The 21,085-nt window shown below is 23.8% G+C and overlaps 1 protein-coding gene across 2 annotated transcripts; it reads left to right on the top strand.

The window, feature by feature from the left end:
• The first annotated feature begins 1,980 nt into the window (after positions 1–1,980).
• On the top strand, positions 1,981–18,990 carry LOC122852812 (histone-lysine N-methyltransferase Suv4-20-like). Of its 2 annotated transcripts, XM_044152878.1 has the most exons (4): positions 1,981–4,655; positions 9,613–9,944; positions 17,930–18,181; positions 18,266–18,990. In XM_044152878.1, the coding sequence occupies exons 1-4, from the start codon at positions 4,373–4,375 to the stop codon at positions 18,617–18,619; spliced, it is 1,221 nt and encodes a 406-aa protein (XP_044008813.1). In that variant the 5' UTR covers positions 1,981–4,372; the 3' UTR covers positions 18,620–18,990. The 2 variants fall into 2 exon arrangements, with proteins under 2 accessions (XP_044008813.1, XP_044008815.1); XM_044152880.1 differs by lacking the exons at positions 1,981–4,655; positions 9,613–9,944 and adding an exon at positions 14,486–15,611.
• Positions 18,991–21,085: the final 2,095 nt, after the last annotated feature.

Below are 21,085 nucleotides of genomic sequence, written 5' to 3'. Positions count from 1 at the left end.
AATTGTTTTTGTCTTGTTATTAAATTTTTATTGTTCATGATTGTTGAAGGTTCGAAAAAAAAAGGCAAATGTATATATGAAAAAATAAATAAAAATGTGAAGATGTCGATGGTTGGTAAAGTAAGGGATACATACTTTGCTTGCAATTCTATTGGTATATAGTATAGTATATATATTGTGCAAAACGAAGAGCAACGAAAAGGTTACACGAGTCGTGTTATGCAGCCGGGGGTTGGTCTCTCCCTGTCTAGACTTTACCATCTCCCTCCACAATCTCAACCCACCAAAACCATCACCTGAGACACTGTTTTGCTCCTTCTCCTGATACAAACCAAAATAAAAAAAAAAAAAAACCAAGTTAACTCAAGCCAAGAACAATAAATTCACTTGTCGACTTTACTGTTTTTATGTATATTCAAAAAAAAAAAAACAAAAAAGAGTTAAAAGGGTAGTAAAAAAAATTTTAAAAATATGAAAATACATAATTACCAATTTTGGTTAAATAAAGCGGTTTTTTTTTATTAAAATTTGTTTATTTTTGAAAAAAAAAAATTAAGGCATTGGACATGTGGGGGTTGGAGAAAGAGATGGCAAAAAAAAAAAAAAGTTGCCTGGTGGGATTGTCGAGGTGAAGGGGGAGGTTCAACGACCTGCTCTGAAGCGAGCCAGACAGGCGGACGCGGATTAGACGAACACCACCTCGCGGTATCGAAATCCGCGCGTCATTATATTATCCCCTGCATCGAGTTTAATCACCGGACGATAACATACACATACTTACACATTTATAAATGTAATATATTTTTAATATAAATAAATAAAATATATTTTCTTTAGCTAAATAACACGGACCGATAAAACCAGACAATTGTTGATTAAATTTTTATCATCAAGTTATTGTTCAAGCTTTTATTCTATTTTTTTTTTTCTTTTTGTATTTTTAATTGTTATTTTTTAATTTATTTAGATACTATATTTATGTAAAATTATAATAAAACAAAAATTTGTTTAGTCTACGTTTAATGGGTTTTATTTTATATACCGATGATAATTGTTTTTGTAATATTGTATGTCTTTGAGCTTTGAAAAATATAAATAATATTTTATTTCATATCTTGTTACATTTTTTGTTGTCTGATGATTTTTTTTTTTTTCATACAACAAATTAATATGATTACTTTTGTTTTAATTTTCATTATTACATTTTTATTTATGTTTTTATTTTCTTCAATTTGGCTTTTTTTATTTTCAAATAAAAAAATGTTTATAAAATTTAGTTATTCAAGTTATTAAATAATCATTAAAAAATATATTTTTACAAAAATCATTAGAGTATATTTTTATAGAAAAAAGTATATAAAACTCGTGAAAATTGATTTTCATTTTTATAAATGAAATGAAGAAAAATGTTTTTTTTTTTTTTTTTTTAAATTTTTCATTCATGAAATTTGTCTGCAAGTCATTACAAATTATTCATTAAGAAAACTATAAATGAATTTTTATTTTAATTATTATTGTCTACTAAAAATATCAATTTATCGATTAGAATTTTTTTATTCACATGAGAATAGAGTTAAAATAAGAAAAAAAGTTTAAAAAAGTCATCAGACGAATTGCTGATAATATATGCCAGCAGTATATCGATGAATTGCAATAAAAAAAAAAAATGATTACAAAAGTATAGCGTAAAAGAAAATATATCTATAAAATAAAACACGTATAAATTTTTTTCTAAAATTTAAACGTAAAAAATTCATTGAACAAATGCATAAACAAAGTAAAAAAAATACGACTAAAAAATGAAGCAATAATTGAAGTAAAATTGCTAAAATAACTTTGATAAATAATTTGTAATGAATATATACATACACAATATTATATAGGTATATTTGTATTGCAAGTTGCGCAAAAACGTATATAAATGTTTTTGGAGTAATGAAGGCGTCGTTTTTTAAGTTATACTCTTATGACCGTTTGTGGCGCTGAACGCAGTCTTAAACAATATGTAGTCGTATTTAGTCGTTTGGTCAATATAACATTACAAAAAAAACAATAAATATACACACAAATAATATAACAAAAACCTAATAATTATCTAACATTATTATTTTCTTCTAAACAATACGTGACAGTTTTTTATTCAAGTATTAAATTAAACAAGTGAATTAAATTCTCAAAATCCGCTAAAACAAATATCGGAGTTTACACGAGTACAATAATAATAATAATAATAATAAATAAAAAAACAATAATAAAAATGTTAATAATAAAGCCTAAAGAATGCAAAGTAAAAAATATTTTTATTTTTTTTATTGTTCTTCTATTAGGCATTAAAATTTGTAGATAAATTTTTTAAATAATTATTGGAGTGATTCTTTTTTTTTTACGTCATAATTATGAAAATTATTATTAAATAATTTGAACTTTTTTTTTTTTTTTATAATACACTGTAGCAATAATTATGTAAATAATAATTTTATATTTATATAGTGCATTTGTGCGTGAGTGTATTTTGTATAATATTATTTATAAATTTTTTTTTTTTGTTATAAATAACAAATTTTTTTATATAAAAAAAAAAAAAATAAAACGAGTATCGGGTTAAACGTAGAATTGCGCGTGGCTCCATCTTTATCTTCATACAAGCTGGCTTCATTTTTTCTTAATTTAATTTTTTATTTTGCTTATTAAGTACATCAGTAAATGAAGAGAAAGATTATCATGTCTTTCGTCTTGAAAGTTTAATTATCAATTAATAAATTAAGTAATTTCGAAAAAAAATTTTTTTTTCATGGTGAAATTTCGAAATTGTGAGTATTATTTATTATTTAAATAATATATGAATTATTTATTTATTTATTTGTTGTTATTTATTTTTTTAACTGTATAATATTTACCCTCAGCGTCTACCGGTATTTTTTCATTTATTTTTTTGATATTTTATCTTAGAGGGTGTCTTTTCATCATGTCTGACTATAATTGTTTTTTTCTACTTAATACTATTTTTCACCAACGCGACATTAATTTTCCAATTTTATATATATCAATTAATGTAAGCAATTTTTTTTTAAATTCTAAAATATTTTTTTTTATATATATATGCATTATTTATGCACATGTGTGTGCAGAATGAGAAACAGTGGTGCTTCATTGCAATATACATGAAGAGCCAAGAAGCAAAATGTTCCCTGATTTAATTCGAAAATAGAATATTAGCAGGTCTTCATAGAATATTTAAAAATGTATAAAATTATTATAAATAATTTTTTTTTCAAAGCATTATTAACAATTGATAATTTATTAACAAAAAAAAAATTATTATAAACATTAAATAATATATTTTGTGTTTATTTTAAATATCTATGAAAATTATTTTATTATGTGAGTAATATTTTTGCTTAAAAATATATTTACAGTTATTTATTTTTATTACACCAATAGTATAAAATAATAATAATATAAAATTGAAATAAATGGATAATATTTTAGTGATAAATAAATGAAAAAAATTAACAGAGACAATGCATTTGAATTCAGACGAAAACATGTTACCAACACTTGTGTTTTATTCTTTGTATTTTTATAATTTATCAGATGAGTATTTGTAAAAATAGGCTTTTCGCAGTTTCCCTGTGCTTGGTTTATATTTATATACGACCCTCGTGTCTCTAATGTAGTAAACAAAGTTTCAAACGAGGCCGCTTTTTACGTTACGTTGACGAAAAAAAAAAATAAATAAATCAAAATAAAATTTAACAATATATAATAAATGTTTGTTTATGTTTCAGGTACCTGATGAAAAATATATCTACTAAATTGAAAGATAAACAACAAAATAAACAAATACTAAAAAAAAAAAAAATATATATTTCAAATTGAAATGACTAAAAATCATGGCGAAATTTCGTTATAAAATAAAAAAATTAACAAGTGTTTTTGAATCAAGTAATTGTTCAGCAAAAAATAAAGATGATGATGATGATGACGATGACGATGATGATTACAATAACATATTCATCATCGTAAATTTAAATCAAATAACAAATAATTGTGAATAATATTTTTGAAGTTTATCAAAATTATCATCACGGGTCAAGGTGTGGAACTGGCACAATTTTTTTTTGTTGTTATTTTATTGACATTTTATTGTCACAATACAACTGCATCGACAATTAAATCATCATCAACCCCAACACCAACAACAACAGCAACAACAGAATTATCATCAACTTATCTGAATTTAACTTTTTCTTCTTCTTCTTCTTCTCCTCCAACAAGTGAACTAATTAATAATAACAATAATAATAGTAATAATAAAGTAGTTGTTGTGTGTAATAAAAGTGATAATTGTGATAGTAGTGGTGTTGTATTGATGACAGTTACCGTGCCGATGTCATTATCGCGAATTAATAAAAAACAGCCGGGCACCGATGGTCGCGCAAAGACACGCCCGTTGGGCCCGACTTATATACAAAAAAAAAATTTTACTCTCATTGATAATACAACTGATGATAGTGATAAACAAACGAAAAGTAAAAATAAAAAAAAAAAAAAAACTAATTATTATAATAATGAATATTGTTGTTATAATAATAATATTATAAATGCAACAATATTATCAACACCATCAACACAAAATACCTCTATGGAAGCACGTGAGTTATTTTATTTTATTTATAATATATTATTAAATAATAATTACGACTTGTAGAAAAAAACATAAATTGTATTTCATTATAATTTATTGTGAAAGTCTTGATGCAGAGTACAAATATTTTTAGTCATCATTTTTTGTTTTAATTTATATCTTGTTTATTGTTGATTTGAAAAAAAAAAAATAGAAACAGTTTTATTTTGTAAATTAGTGTCTCTTTTTTTAAAGAGATTATTTAAAATTTTTAAAGTTGAATCAAGTTTTTATAAACAAAATTTAAGACTGTTAGTTATAGGTATGTACAAAATTTCGTTTTTAAAAATTTCTATAGAAACGAATCATGACGACATACATTTTTTCTATTTGCAATGCTCGTCTTCAAAACTATATTCATTATTTCGCACATATTTTACCATTGTGTGGTACAGTAGAATTAAATTTTTTCTCGGATTTATATTTTAAAAGATAATTATGATGAAGTTACTAGTAATAATTTGAAGATTCTCGTATAATTTTTTAGAGAATTTTAGTTTAGATATTAGTTCATTTATAATGACATGTGAATATTTGTTTTTTTTTAAAGCTGTCATCATCAGTTTTTGATACCCTTTATATAAAAAAACCCAGTAGAATTTTTCCTTAATTTAATTTAATTCATAAGAGTGTAATCTTCAATTTTTTAAGTCAAATAGTTTCTATTTTTTCTTTCTTTTTGTTCAAAATTTTAGTAAACACGTAAAGTACACAATAATATTAACATGATAATAAAAATTTAAAAAATTGAAGCTTTTTTAATTATTATAAATTATTATATTTTATAAATATAATTTATAAAACTTTTAAACAGTTAAATTGATAATTAAGCTAATTTTTAAATTGAAAAAACAAAAAATATATATATATTATATATATTTACGAAACGAGTATATAGTAAAAAAAAATCTAAATCATATAATACAGAGAAAGCGATGCAATCGGATTTGTCAGAGTTCAAGTATTTGACCTCAAAGTGACTTCCGTGCAGGAATTTTTTTTTCGTAAAATAAATTTCGTGTAGCTAAAGAATTTAATGGGAAATTTGTCAGTCTTACAATGTTGCTAACTATTTTTAAATTTTTATAAAAAAGACAAACCATTTTATTTTTAGAATTATTCAAATAAATATAAATGAGAGTTTATTTATTTATTTATTCACATATATATATATACATTTTTATTTAACAAACTGTATGTTGAATTGGTTGGATCAAATCCAAGAAATACACTGAGATGACTAACTGTTTAGTCATTTTAAGTTCTATATATTTTTTCAACAAACGTGCACGCTTTTTAAAATCCCTACGACAAAAAATAAAAATGCTAAGAGTAAAATAATGCTATCCTCTTGAAAAATCAACAATCAAATACTCAAATAAATTATACATATGCATTAGACACAGATGATTGATTTGAAATTTTTTTTTTTTTATTTTTGTAATTTAACACTCTCAACATCCTGGGAAAAGACGATGATAATGACGACGATGATGATGATGATGATGATGATGATGTGTATTAAAACAAGAAAAAAAAAAAAAAAAGAGTGTGAATCAAGTGGACGATTCATGACTCTCTATAGCAACACCCCTCATCAACTGCTCCACCTCTGACGTTTTGTCCCTCGATGTAAAGACTAAGTGAACTCTAGTGAACACGCTTGAGGGAGCGAAAAAAAATAAAAATATAAAAAAAAAGGTTAATGTCCTTTGGTTTTTTACACATGCCAACAATATATTATTTCATAAATTTGAACACGCTATTTTTTATCAAAATAATTTATATATTATTATCAAATTTTTAAAATATTCATAAAAAAAAAATTTTTGCAATGAGGTTTTTTTTATATATTATTTTAAAATGATATTTTATTTTTTATTTTTTTTTGTTGCGTGTTGTATACTAGGTCAACGATGATGGCACATAAGCCAAGAAATAAGTTGATAAAAAAAAAGTCCATGTTGTCATGGAAACACCAGGGTTCATTGCGAATTGTATATAGGGGCGAGAAAAAAAAATATCCACGAAAGGGATTGCCTAAAGGTTTTTTTTTTTTTATGATCTGAATGATTGCCAGGAGGGTTCGTTGTGCCTCGAAAAATCGTTACACCGACCCAGTAGTTTACATCCTCATTTTTTTTTCTTACTCAAACGAGGAAAAAAAAAAAAAACAAGGATGTATAATAAATGGGAGAAAAATTTCCTTTCAACGATTTTTTTTTTTCTTTTTTAAAGATATTTTTGATGGGATAAATAAAGTGATTAAATAGAGTGAAAAAAAAAGAGGTGTATGTAGGTAGTTGATATGAGGGTGTGCCTGAAAAGAGTTGACGAGGCTGGAGGAGAACAAATTGGGCTAGGTAATGGTGCCAAGTGCACACTACTTAACTGGGCTATCGACCACTCATTTTTCAAATAAATATATGCATTTTATTTTGTAAAAAAATAAAAATAATTTTGTGAAAATTGGTATAGCTAAATGCTCATGATGGTGCGACTGAAATATTTAGAAAAATGTTAGTAAAAGTAGAAAATTTAAAAAATTGCTTCCTACAAATTTTATGATCAATATAAAAATTTCTAAACGGTAATATTTTATTTTCAAAACTGTATTAGCCACATAAATAAGTAATAGTAATTTTATCATAAAAAAAAAATTCATTTTTATTTATTTTAAAAGCTCAAAAAAAATAAAAATAAAAACCCTCAAAATATAATTTCAATAAACAAGCTGTTTGTTTTTATTTGTTTGTTTATTTATTATTTTTTTTTTTATGTTAAATTGACTGTTTGTATACGTGTCATATGCCAATTTAAAAAAAAAATATAAATACACATTTTATACCAAGTAAATATATGAAAAAAAAAAAACGTATATAAACAGGACACCCTGATGGGTTCCGGCAGACACACAACATGGGACAATTTTTTTTATACATACAGAGGGTGATGGCGAGGAAAAGGATATGTATATAATGTATATATGCAAAAATGCAATTTGCCTTACTATGTACTCGAGGTGAATGTACTCGTAAGATTTGAGCGTTATTGTTCGTTGACTCTGTATGTCATGTGTCTTGAAAGACACAAAAGCACCGGTAATTTGTCATCTATTAACGGTCATTCGTCAAAAACAATAAAATAAATAAATGCGATGAATTGCAAAAATTTTAAGTAATAAAATCAAATTTATACTGTCAAGTTATATAGAGTTTTGAAATATTTTACAAATAAAATTTAGCCAAGAAAAATAAATAAGATAAATAGACCTGCTACCCTCTACAGCAATTGACGTCTGGTAAATTTTGGAAAAATTATACAAGGGTATTCAAGGATAATGGTTAAAAATTTTTTACAGTAGGGTAAAGAAAAATAAATATATAAAATCACCCAAAAATTGCTAAGAAACTTTAGTGTAATAAATAAAATAACACTCTAAATTATTTAGCTAATTCAAAGAGCCCAACAAAATAATTAATATTTTCAATTAAATAAATTACGGTTAACAGTAAAAATACAAAAATTTAAAACTACATAAATTAATTATTAAATTAAAATTACAAAAATTATAATCCTCATTAAAATTAAGCCAATTTTTTTTAAATAATAATTTTTTGACATTGACCTAATTTATTTTTTTTCCTAATTTATACAAAAAACAAAATATTTATTTTTATATATATTACACGATATATTTAAGTAATTCTACAATTTCGAAATATATATTTTTTATTTCCTGACAAAAAAAAAAATTATATAAAAATATATTTTTTTAAATTTAGATTACAATATATACTTTGTATAGTACATTAACCCTCAAACAAGTTTGGAATTTCGTAACAAATACATAAAGAAAAAAAAAAATTATTTGCCAATTTTAAATGTATTTGTTTGTCAATATATATACATGTGCATAAATTTATAATTATATTTTATTTTAAATATTTAATACACGTGATTGAATTTGATATACTTATGAAAAATGAATGAATGTTTAGTCTTGAAGTGTGAGGGTAAATATATATATATATTTATTTATATTTATATTTATATGTGTGAGTGTGTTTATGAAGCCACATGTGAGCTGGTAAAATAAGAAAAAATAAACGTCTGGTGCTCGATAAAAATAGCCCGAGACATTGAAATATTTGGATGGCATGGAATGCGACCGCTCGTAATCCAGAAATGAAAATACATATATATATTTAATAATCTAAAGGAAAAAAAATTATATATACCTGACTGTTATTAAATTTAATTTTAAAAAACGATATAATATTACTCGGGAAATTTATTTACTTATATGTTAATATACACATTTATTTTTTTTTTGTTTAAATATATATGACAAATATAATATGCATCAACTTGTTTCCATCAGATACTTTTAGTTTGTCCTTGTCTCTTTTACCCTCTATGTTTGTCATCTTGAAAAACCGGATCAATAAAACTGGTAATTTTAATAAATAAATTGTTTTTTTTTTAAATGTAAATAATGCCCTCAAGATATACTGCACATTTAATTTTCTTAAGGATCAACGCGGCTCCAGTCTAAGAAAATATGCCATTATTTTTTATTTTTTTTTGTATATTTTATTATAATTTTATACACGAAGAATTTCATTGTAAAATTTCTAAATCCATTCACTAATTTGTTGAAGAAATTTAATACAAAAATTCTAAAAAATAAGTGGTTTAAAATATTCGCTAAAATTTGTTTGTTGAGTATTTTTTTTTTCTGATTAATAACTGAAGGATTTCAATTGACAAGATGACTTTCAAGTAGAAGTTGACTAGTGCATTTTCAATATGAATGACTATCTCTTTTATGCCAAACTTTTAACTATATAATATTGTATCGTAAAATATAAATAACTATACTGACTTTAAATAAATAAAAATAAATTTGAATATGTTGACAGTGAATGCAAGCAGGTATATAGTGGTTGTACTATTATTGGGAGCACTTATTGGAATAATAGCAGGATTGTCATATCATTGTCGTAATCAACATTTACACGAATTAACAAATGACACAATAACAAGTAATAATATCCATCAACGATACCATCGTTATCGTTATCATCAACAACAAAATTATTATCATCAACAAAATAATTATCATCATCATTATCATCATCATCATTATTATTATTGTCATCATCATTATCATCATCATCATAGACATCTTCAAGAACAATTAACATCACAACAGCATCAGTCATTACTTGATGATAATCATCATACATCTTGTGTAAGTATCATCATCATAATCATCATTCAATTATATATTTATTTTTAAAAATTTTTATTATTTATTTACCTTTTTATTTTGTGAATATATTTTTTTTTTTGTATTTTATAAATTCCAAGTAGATACGGAAGTAAATAGTCAGACAAATTTAAAACATGATAAATTTTTTTTTCTGACTAAAAGAATTCAAATAAAATAGAAAAAAAAAATTAATTTAAAAATAGAAGAAAAAATAAAATTGATAAAATTTTCAAATACAAAATAAAATTGCGGGGTATTTGTTGAGTTTTTATAGACCGTACCCATCATGCAACCTCGACCCAGTCCCCGAGCGAGGCCGCGACCCGAAACGCACAACGAGACTCAACCTCGACCTCTTCGCGCACATCACACGCATCTCACAAACTCTCTCATCCAAACACATATATAATTTTCTTTCACTTTCAGCTACTAAACAAAAAAAAAAAGGCTAGACAAAAAAAAATTTAAGCTTATTAATAGAATTCATGGTTGATAATTTATCTATTAAATTTATACAAACATTTATTAATTCAAAAATAAAACAACAACATTGAAGCCTAAAAACATTATCAATTTCGATAAGCCTGATAACGATTGTCGTCTAGTCTAGACAGTGACACAACAACATCTTAATCTGTAAATAAAAAAAATAAAAAAAATAAAATACATACACCTATACGCAAGGAGATAAATCAATTTAATAAATTAAAAAAAAGTATATATTAATTATTTATTATATACTAGCAAAAATATTTATTATAATTTAACATGATTTTTTTAAAAAACAATATATGTTTATTTGTTTTTTTGTTGATAAATATTTAAATGATAAATTTTTTTTAATGACAATATGTCTGTGATTTTAATATTGTTTAATTCGCGGCCAGGGACAAACCAAAAGCGGCTATAATAACCCAGACAGTTACCAGACAAAATGACATACACATTTGTGTGTTGTCTCTTGTGTACCTACTTACGTGATGTGATTATTATTAAGCATATATGACCATTGATTTAGGTCGAAATTAATCATGACATTATTCAAAACAGCTTGTTCATTTTCTTATTTTATTTATTTTTTTCACTCATGATGATCAATGACCTTTAGTTGTATATTATTTTTTTATTTTCAAAATATCACTGTTATTTATTATTATTATTTGTTGTTTTTTTGTGTATGTATATTTTTTTTTTTTTATTATTACTCTGTGCTCTGTTTGGTGATGGTAAAACTTGAGACACATGGACAAACAACACAAGTTTCTTGAGTATATATATATCCACTTATGTACGTATACCTGAATGCACACGCAAGTGTATTTTATACACGTCCGGTTTTCACTTCTTATTCGTCCTCTTTTTTTTTTTTTTATTTTTTATTATAACTTGCGAATGGCCGCAAATGTGAGGTCGGTCACCCTGAAACGGAAAAGAAAGATCGTTGCTTCTCCTTGTTGAAATAAAAATCCGCATACAATTCATGATTATTTGTTTTTTTATTTTATTTTTATACAAATAATAAAATGAAACTATAAGGATGAGGAAAGATTGATGATAAATTTATTTATTTTTCTTATATTTTTTTTTGTTTATATATTCATGAAGAATAATTTTTTAAATATGAGAAGGAGAGAGCTTGCAGTGTATGATCAACCTAATAAGAAAATTCATAAAAAAAAAAGCTCAAACTCTTATGGTAAATTTATTAAGCAAGCATCAGAGTATAAATTTTCCTATATAAATTAATGCAGATGTAAGTATAGCATATAGCCTGAATATCCCTTTACTTCTCAAAAATATTTGCACAACAAAAAGATCCACATATACAAAATAAAAAAAGGTATAAATATATATATAAACATTTTTTTTTTTTCATTCAACAAGTGCAGTAAAAAAAGGCCCAACAATTTAGGAAAAAAAGAAAATAAAAAATTATATATATACAATTAATATAATATATATAAAAAAAAAAAGAGGGATGAAAAGAAAAATAAATGTTTTGTGCAAGGTGGTGTGGTTGATGTACCAGCATGTATGTCTGATGAGGAAGAAAAAGGGAAAAAAATATAATAAAAACCAAGAGAAATGAAGAAGACGTCCCTGAGATATGATAGCCGGTTATCATACGTCTCCCTCTTTCTTATATTTTTTATTTTTTATATTTTATACCAACTGGGTTGAGACATTTAGCTATCTTGCCTTATCCTGCTTTGACTTTTCACCCTCTTCTTTTTATTTCTACTGTTTCTATCACCACTTCCACTTCTTCTTCACCACCATCATCATCATCGTCATTATCACCATCATCATCATCATCATTGTATCTTCTTCTTTTTATTATACTTTTTCTTTTTATTCTTCTTCTTCTTCTTCTTCTTCCTCTGTCTGTCCAAACACCTCATTTTCTACTGCCGCTTATTTCTCTATCTTTTTCTCATTTTTTACCCCTTCTTCTATCTTAACCCGGCCCCAACAACCACCCGTCTAGACAGCGTGCACACAACTTTAAAATTTGTATATAATAGTCCACACGCGGCAACATACACTAATACAATATACACACTTTCATAAATTTATATATATATTATACCAAAACTCAAAGCAAAAGAGCACGAAGCTTTTTTTCTATATCTCTCTCTTTTTTTTCTTTCAGTCGATTAAGCTCAAAGCACATTTTTTATTGACATATAATTTTTTCAAAAATATTACATTATCAGTATAATAAATAATTCATGATTATAGATTTGAAAATTTTCTTTGATGATTTATTTTTTTTGTTCTTTTTATCATAACATAACTAAATATATAAAAAAAAAGCTCACACGTGCCAGTAATATTTATCAAATATATTGTTTTTTATAAATTTAAAAAAAAATATATTATATTTTTAATCTTTGTTTAATTTTTTATCAATGATACTATTTTAAATCAACATATTGATAGTTAAAAATTATTTTTCATTCAATCTATTGGTTTTTTTTTTTTTGGATTTGAAATTAAATTAAAATATATACAAGTATCATATGATAATAATAAAAAATTGATAAAAACGCACATGTTTATTTGTGATATGGCGTTAAACATAAAATTAATAAAAAAAAAAAAAATGATCGCGTGGTGTCGTTCGACGTGAGTCGACCTTGGCCGAGGAAAGGTCAGCCGCGCGTGCTGACACTTTTCTTCTTCAATTCTTGTTATTCTTTATGGACTTAATAACACACCTAGATTATTTATACATACAATGTATATCATAAGTCATCATACTTTTTTTTTTCAACAACTTCCGCCTTTTGTATACATATAATACATTTATCAAAAATAAAAATGCTACAAATATATACCACAATGTATTTTAACTCTTCATCAAACAGTGGTTTTGATTTTCTACTACATACACTCAACAAATTTCATATATATATATTTTTTTTGATTGCACAATACTCAATGACGTAAGACATGCAAAACCAATGACTCGTCATTCAACAAAAAAACATTTTTTTCAACGACTTAAATTAACTTAAAAAAAAAAAAAATTACATATACATGTTTGTTGTTATACAAGTTAATGACATTAAAGTATATATTTGAATATCAAAAATGTATGTCTGCCCTCGACATAATCTTTTTTCTCTTATTTATTTATAAAACATAAATTTAATTAAACAAAAAAAAATATATATATAATATATATACATTATTATTTAAACTCATTTTTATCGATAATCTTTGTTTCGTCTATTGACGTCGATGAATGGGGTCATAAATGCTATCATTATCACATGTATAATTTCTTCTTTGTCAATAATAATTTTCATTTATTTATTAATATTGATTTTTTTCATTTATCAATATAAAAATAATTACCAATTAATTTTAAATAACTTGTCTTAAAAAATTAAGACTATATATCCTAAAAAATTAAGACTATATCTTAAAAAAATTAAAGCATATCTTAAAAAAATTAAAGCATATCTTAAAATAGTATATTTTCTTTTTAAATTCATGTCGGTTTATTGTTTAATTTTTTTTCTAATGATAACAAATAATAAAAATAATACCAGCAATTTGATTTGAAAAAATAGTAGGTTACATATAAAAGTCATCAAAGCAAACAGCCGGACTTTACCGGCTGGCTGGCTCGTGCGCACACGTGCACAACTTTGACTGCACTCAATATATAAACATGCACATATATACCATTGTATTGTACAGTTGTGAAGGATTATGGCAAAAAGGGGTTGGGTGGTGAAGAGGGAGAGGGAGTCTGTCTGCACAGACACAAAAAAAAAAAAATAAATATATGGGAGGGAGAGAGAGAAGCGACGTCTGGCGCAGTTTGTGTGTAGACGCCGAGGATGGGGCAAAAAAGGGGGTCTGGGGGGTGGTGAAATATACTGTCGGCCGTGGGCGGCGGGGGTTGCTCGAGGCCGCGCATCGGGTTGCCCCGTACGGCTTGTTTAAAAGTATAGAAAAGGTGGCAAGCGGGGGTAAGGCGCGACTCAATATTTGTTGTGTGTGTTTGTGTGTAGAATTACTCCTGGGTCGTTGTGCGCGCGGCATAAAGGGGAAAAACTTCAACGATGGTGCTGCAATCGCGCAGCCACCAAATGAATTCAGTTTTTAGTCAACCGTCGGACATGACTTGTTATTAAAAAAATAAAATATTTATTATTTATAAAAATAAATAAATAAATATAAATTTTTGTTTTTTAACTATCAATTTTTTTTTAATTCACATATTATATTTTATATGATAGCTCCAAAAAAAATCATTAATATTTATTTAGTTTTTTATTTATTTTTATTTTATTTTAATAATTAATGATTAATTATTTATTTTATTGAATATTTTAATGATAATTAAATTGAACAATTTAGTGAAAAAAAAAAATAATAAAAATAAAAACACAACTGTCAAATAATTTTTAAGTTTAATTGTTTTTTTTTAATAAATATTTAATTTAGTAGCATAAGTATTTATGTATTTTTGAGTACTTGTTAAATGTGTTTTTTTTAATAATGAAAAAAAAAATAAATTTCATTAAAATCATAACATAAATAATTGACAAGTTGTGATTGTGAAATAATAAAACTCTAGTGAATTGTGTGACAAATATACATTGACAATATACGAAAGAGAGAGAGAGAAGAATAATAATTAAAAAAAAAAAAAAACATTTATATAAATAAATAAAAAAAAAAATAAATAAAAACAAAGACATAAAGATAAATGTACAGGACAGTGAGGGAAAGTGAAAGAAGGATCGCAAAATGCAAGCTTGACAGCTGACGGGGCCAAGCGAGGCCTTCTTCTTTTTATTCCTCTTCTTGTTTTTCACTTCACTTGACCTCTTTGATTCTTCAATTCTCCTCTTTTTAATTTCACTTGTATGTACACCTATGATTGTTGTTATGTACCATCACAACATAGTCAACGTTGAGTGCGCCTACACGTCATACAAAAAATACATATAAAAAAAAACAAAACAAAATACTATTATTATTTATATTCAAATGAAGCTTAGACGTCGTTGCATGCAGACGCTTGGCGTCTCAATAAAACAATTGAGAAAAAAATTAATTGAATTAAGTGCAAGGATTCTTCACGTTCAGGCATCATCAAAACCTGGCGATATGGCACTTGTGGTATGTTCCTTTTAAAATATTTTTTTAAAAATATATCCATTAAATAATATTTAAATTGTCTGCTGCAATACAGAAATTACTACTTTTTTTTCAAAATAATATTAATGTCTGATACAACCCGATTCGTACTACTTGTTTAATTTTTTTTTTTTCGTAATATCAAAATGTCTGATGAAATACGACTATTACTACTACTTTTTCAACATTTAAATTGTCTTACACAATACGGACATTACTACTAATTCAATCTAAATTATATACTCTTATTTTTACGCTGAAAAAAAAAAAGCATAATCAAATTAATGTAACTGAGGAAAAAATAGTCCCACATAATACATGCTTGCCCCAGAATTGCAATTCATCAACAGTCTCAGCTTTCACTGCAATGTAAGCCGAGTTTTTTAACGTCTGGCATGAGACTATATACATTTTGCTACTTATTTTACCGATCGATATAGACTTTTTTAATATTTTAATTAACCCCTTTTTTTATTTCAAAACATTTTCATATTAATTATACATATATCTGCTATGAAAAAAGAAAATCTATATACTTTTCTGTCTAGAAAAAAAAAAAAAAAAGATAATAAAAAATGAAAATTTATTTAAACATATTAAAATGTCTTTTTTTATATTTTATTTATCATTTTTTTTTTTTTTTTAAGTATTGCAAATTAACCTTGGCTTGGTCGTTTGATATCTAAGCACTTAAAATTGACTTTTTTTTTTGTCCTTCAGGCTTTCTTTCTAGACACTAGTTTTTTTTATATGTTGAAGGATATAATATATTATTATTTATGCATGTCTACAAAACAACCTGTAATAAATAAAAATAAAAAATTTATTTTACGAGTTGATTATCTAAAAAAGCTTGGACATGCTGCACACGCGAATCGGTATTATTCGAGGACGTCACTGATGGTAATTAGCTGTCTAGACTCCCGACACCATTATCTGACTCTTGTTAACGTCTCTTATCTGACGAAAAACGGAAAGCATTCAGCTCGTTTAATCAATTTATATATATATTTATTTGTATTATATACTTGGTCATCAAAAAATCATCAACTATCTTGACATATTTTAAGAAATATTAATATACATTTTCCTTAAAAACATATTTATTTAAATAAATAAATAATATATACATAGTTGAGTCATTATTATTTATTTATTTTTGTTTTTACATATTGCGTCGCAGTTAGTGACTATTATCATTAGATTGACGCAATGAATGTTAGAAAAATTAATCGTAATTTATAATTAATATCTTTCTGTTTTTCATTTAAACAAAAAAATAATTTTCAAATAAAATTAATCAACAAAAATATTTTTTTTTAATTATTTATTGTTTTATCTATTTAATAATTAATTAAAACTTTTTTTTTAAATATTAAAAAACAATAATTATTATGATTTATTAGTTATATTTCATGAAAAATTATTTATTGGATTTTTTTCTTTTTTTTTTATTATTTCAAATAAATAGTTGTTATTATTATTATTTTTTTTATTTAAATGATGCAAGTTATTACATTGACTATTTTATAGACACAAGTGTATGTTCATGTAATATAAATTATTATGTACTATGTCTTTGTTACGAAAATAGATATCGAATCAATAATCATTGAAAATTTTATCGTCTTCAAGATATTCAATAACTACTTATGAAATAATAACTAATTTTTTAAACTTAAAGTATTTACTTGATAATAATAAAACTAAAAATCTATATTAATATATTTTTTAAAAATTATTCTATCAAGTGTCTGATAAGAAAAATAATATTTGAAAAATATTTACTTTGTATTTTTTTTTTTTTTTTTCAATAATATTTGTCATTTTATGAATATAAATTTTTACGCTATCTAATCGTCAAAAGTATATAAAAATTAGTTTATATTTAAACACATAATTAAGATTTTGTAAATATATATTTTTTTAAAAAATAAAAATTATTTCTTTAGCTGTTATCAGTATCGTTAACGAAAAAAGAAAAAAAAATTTACAGAATGATTTTGACCTTTGTGTTTTTAAAAATAGTATCAGTTATTAAAAAAAAAACGAAATGAAACTAATATTTTTTTGTTAATGTAAATATTATTTTAACTATTTATAAAAAATATTTTATATTATTTGAAGATAATTTATTATTACGTAAAATTAATCCATCATCTGTGTCTATATTTGGAGTAAAAAAATAAAACAAAAATACTTAAATGTATAAATAATATTATTGTCTATATTTATAAAAAAAAAAAAAAAGTAAAATATAATAAATTAATTATTAATAGAACATTATATTTAATTTTCAGATGCTAAGTGTAAGCACAGGTATGGACGTAAGAGGTGGAAGTCATGTTGGTGGTCCAGACGATGGACCAACAACAAGAACAGATGCTGTAAGTTCAAGATTGCGAGCAAGGGCAACAGCCCATGACCAAGATATACGATCAGCTGATGTACAACGTAATATTGAAATTAATTATCCACCAATTATTGAACATCCAGGTGGTGAAGATTATTTTGGTCAAAATGACAGAATACAATTACGAGATACCGAGCAGGTAAATTTAAATACCAAATATTCTATATATAATTAAAATAATGATGATAATAATAATTTTAAAAATTGATAATTTAATTTACAGTATGAAGAAATACTTCGAACATGTGTCAGTGCCCCACCAAATAAAACAGTATCAGATGCACAAAGTCCACCACGATATAGAAGTAGATCTGGTACATTTGATACTGCTGAAAGATTACCACAACCACACAGTGTATGCAGATTAAAAAGAAATTTTCTTAAAAAAAGTTTATGTAATAATACAAATAATAATTTAACAACTGGTACAACAACATCAACAACAACGACAACAACATCAACAACTGTATCATTGTCAAGACTTCAATGGAAATTTGGTTCCAGTAGTAGTGCTAATAATGTATCAAATTTACGAGACGAAACAAGTAGTCAACATCATCATCGAGAAAATATTTGATGTTTTAAATAATATCATTAATTTAAACATCAGCTAAACTCTCTGTGATTTTGAATGAAAAAAAATAAAATAAAAAAGACGTTATTAAAATTAGAACAATGATATTTAAAGAAAAAAAATAATAATAAAGTGATAATTTAAAAAAAAAAATTGATGAAAAATAATAAAGCAAAAGGGACCGAGAAAGAGTGGAAATTATTATTTTTTTTTTTTCATTTTTGTCATCATCTTGACTTAAATTGAATAACAAAATAAAAAAAATAAAAAATATTAAAACAAATTTCTTATAATGTTATTATTATAATAAAAATTTCTCGAGGACCTGGAGGAGATCCTCAAGACTGACTCGGATCGATAATTAAAAATAATAATAAACAAAATACAAAAGAAAAAAAATTATATATAGATAGGTATATTATTATATTATTCATAAAAACCGCGGGTACGTAAAAAAAAAAAAATGAAGGTGACTGATTTTTTTATTCATATTTTTTTTTTTTTTAATTTATATATAATAATGATGATAATAATTTTTTTTTTATCAACAAAACGAGTGTTTCTGAAATAGCGTGAAAGTAAAAGAAAAAAAAAAAAATAATAAAAAGTAGTGCCAAGGCGATGAGTAAATAAAATAAAATTGTATAATAATAGGTAGTTCAATATTCGATATATAAAAAAATAATTTAAAAAAAATAAAAATATCGTTGGATAATAGAATTAATAATAATAAAAAAGTGATTATTCTACGTAACAATTATCTAAATAAAACGACAGCAAACATAGAACAATTTTTTCAAATAAATTAAAGTCAAATTTATTGATAATTATTATTTTAAAAAGCAGTGCGCTTATAAAATTATTTAATTTTTCATTTAAAAAATTAAGCCGCAACAATGTTATTATACAAATATAAAAAAGAAAGATTAAATTATTTGACTGAATAAAGATAAGAGGTCTCATCAGTTGCTATTTCGACAATAAAATAATATCAAAATTGTCTTTAAAAAAAAAAACGAGAATGTTAAAATTTAATATAGAAGGAAAAAAGCAACAATTTTGAGTTACCTCGAAATAAACTTATGCCGGCCAGTTATTGTACACAGTTATTTATTTTTTTTTCTGCTTATTAATTTGACAATTGAAAAATAATTAAAAACACAAAAATAATATTTAAATACACACACGCCAATTGAAGCATTACATCGATCGATTTTAATAATTAAATTAACTTTTTTTTTTTTTTAAATGTGTTCACGCGCATGCAATATTAGTCAAAGAATTTAAATAAAAAAAAAAAATTTTATAAATTATTTAATTGTTGTATTTTGAATGTAAAATAATACTTGTGATTTTGATAAAATCACAAATTAGTCGTGAGCATTAATTAATAAAAAATAATTCACATAAAAATTAGCAAAAATTTAGGTAAAATTTAAATGAACAAAAAAATAAATATGTAAAGTGTTTAATTATATGGGTCCTGTGCAAGTATTGATTGTTTAATTATAAATTAAAAATTATTAAAGAAAAAAATAATACAAAAAAAATAAAATTCATTGGATAAATAAATTTTAAAAGATTAATTAATGGAAATTAGTTTGTTAAATGGAGACAAAAAAAACAAAACAAATATTTTGTAAAATTAATTTTTATATTTATAATTGATTTAATTTATTTTATAATTTTTAATAATTTAGTCACTCAATAATATTCTTTAAAAAACACTGAATAGAAAACTTAAAAATTTAGCTATTATTTTTCGTAAAAAAAAATATAATTTATCTATTTTTCAAATTTTAAATGAAAAATATGTTTAGAAAATTGATAATAGAGTTAAATTTTTCTATCTAAACATTTGGATCTCCTGCCAAACTAATATTATGTTTAATAATTAAATTAATATTCAAAAAATCTATTTGATAATATAAAAAAAATTGGTGTGTCTAGTCTGTCACAGAGAAAAAAATTCTCTTTAAATTCAAAAAAAAAATAGTCTAAATTTATATTAAAACAATTTTTATGTACAAAATTATAATTCTAGATAAATTTATTATTTAAAAAAGTAAAATAATCTAAAATTAATAATTTTTTTTTGTTTTAATAATTAACTGTGAAAAGTTCAATTTGATGTATATATTTTTTTAAATATTTCTTTGTTTATTTTTAATTAAAACCGATCAAAAAAAAAAACAAAAAAAAATTATATTATTTTAAATAAAGATAAAAGACGAATAATTAATGGAAAAAAAAAATGCACAGATGACCCACCGACTGATCAATGTATCGTGAATTATTAAGAATCAAAATTTTTTATTTAAAAAAAAAAAAGAAAATAATAAATAAAATAATTAAATTAATTTCTATATTCTCTCGTGATGTAATTGTCATTTCATAGACCTTATTTTTTTGTGTTTCAAATAAAACCTGTTGTATATTTTTTTTTATTTGTCCATTAAAAATTAAAAT

Source organism: Aphidius gifuensis, linkage group LG3 (genome assembly GCF_014905175.1).
Source record: "Aphidius gifuensis isolate YNYX2018 linkage group LG3, ASM1490517v1, whole genome shotgun sequence".
In the NCBI taxonomy this organism is placed as follows: Eukaryota; Metazoa; Arthropoda; class Insecta; order Hymenoptera; family Braconidae; genus Aphidius; species Aphidius gifuensis.
Note: the sequence above shows the minus strand (reverse complement) of the source record. Positions and strands in the feature narration are given on the sequence as shown.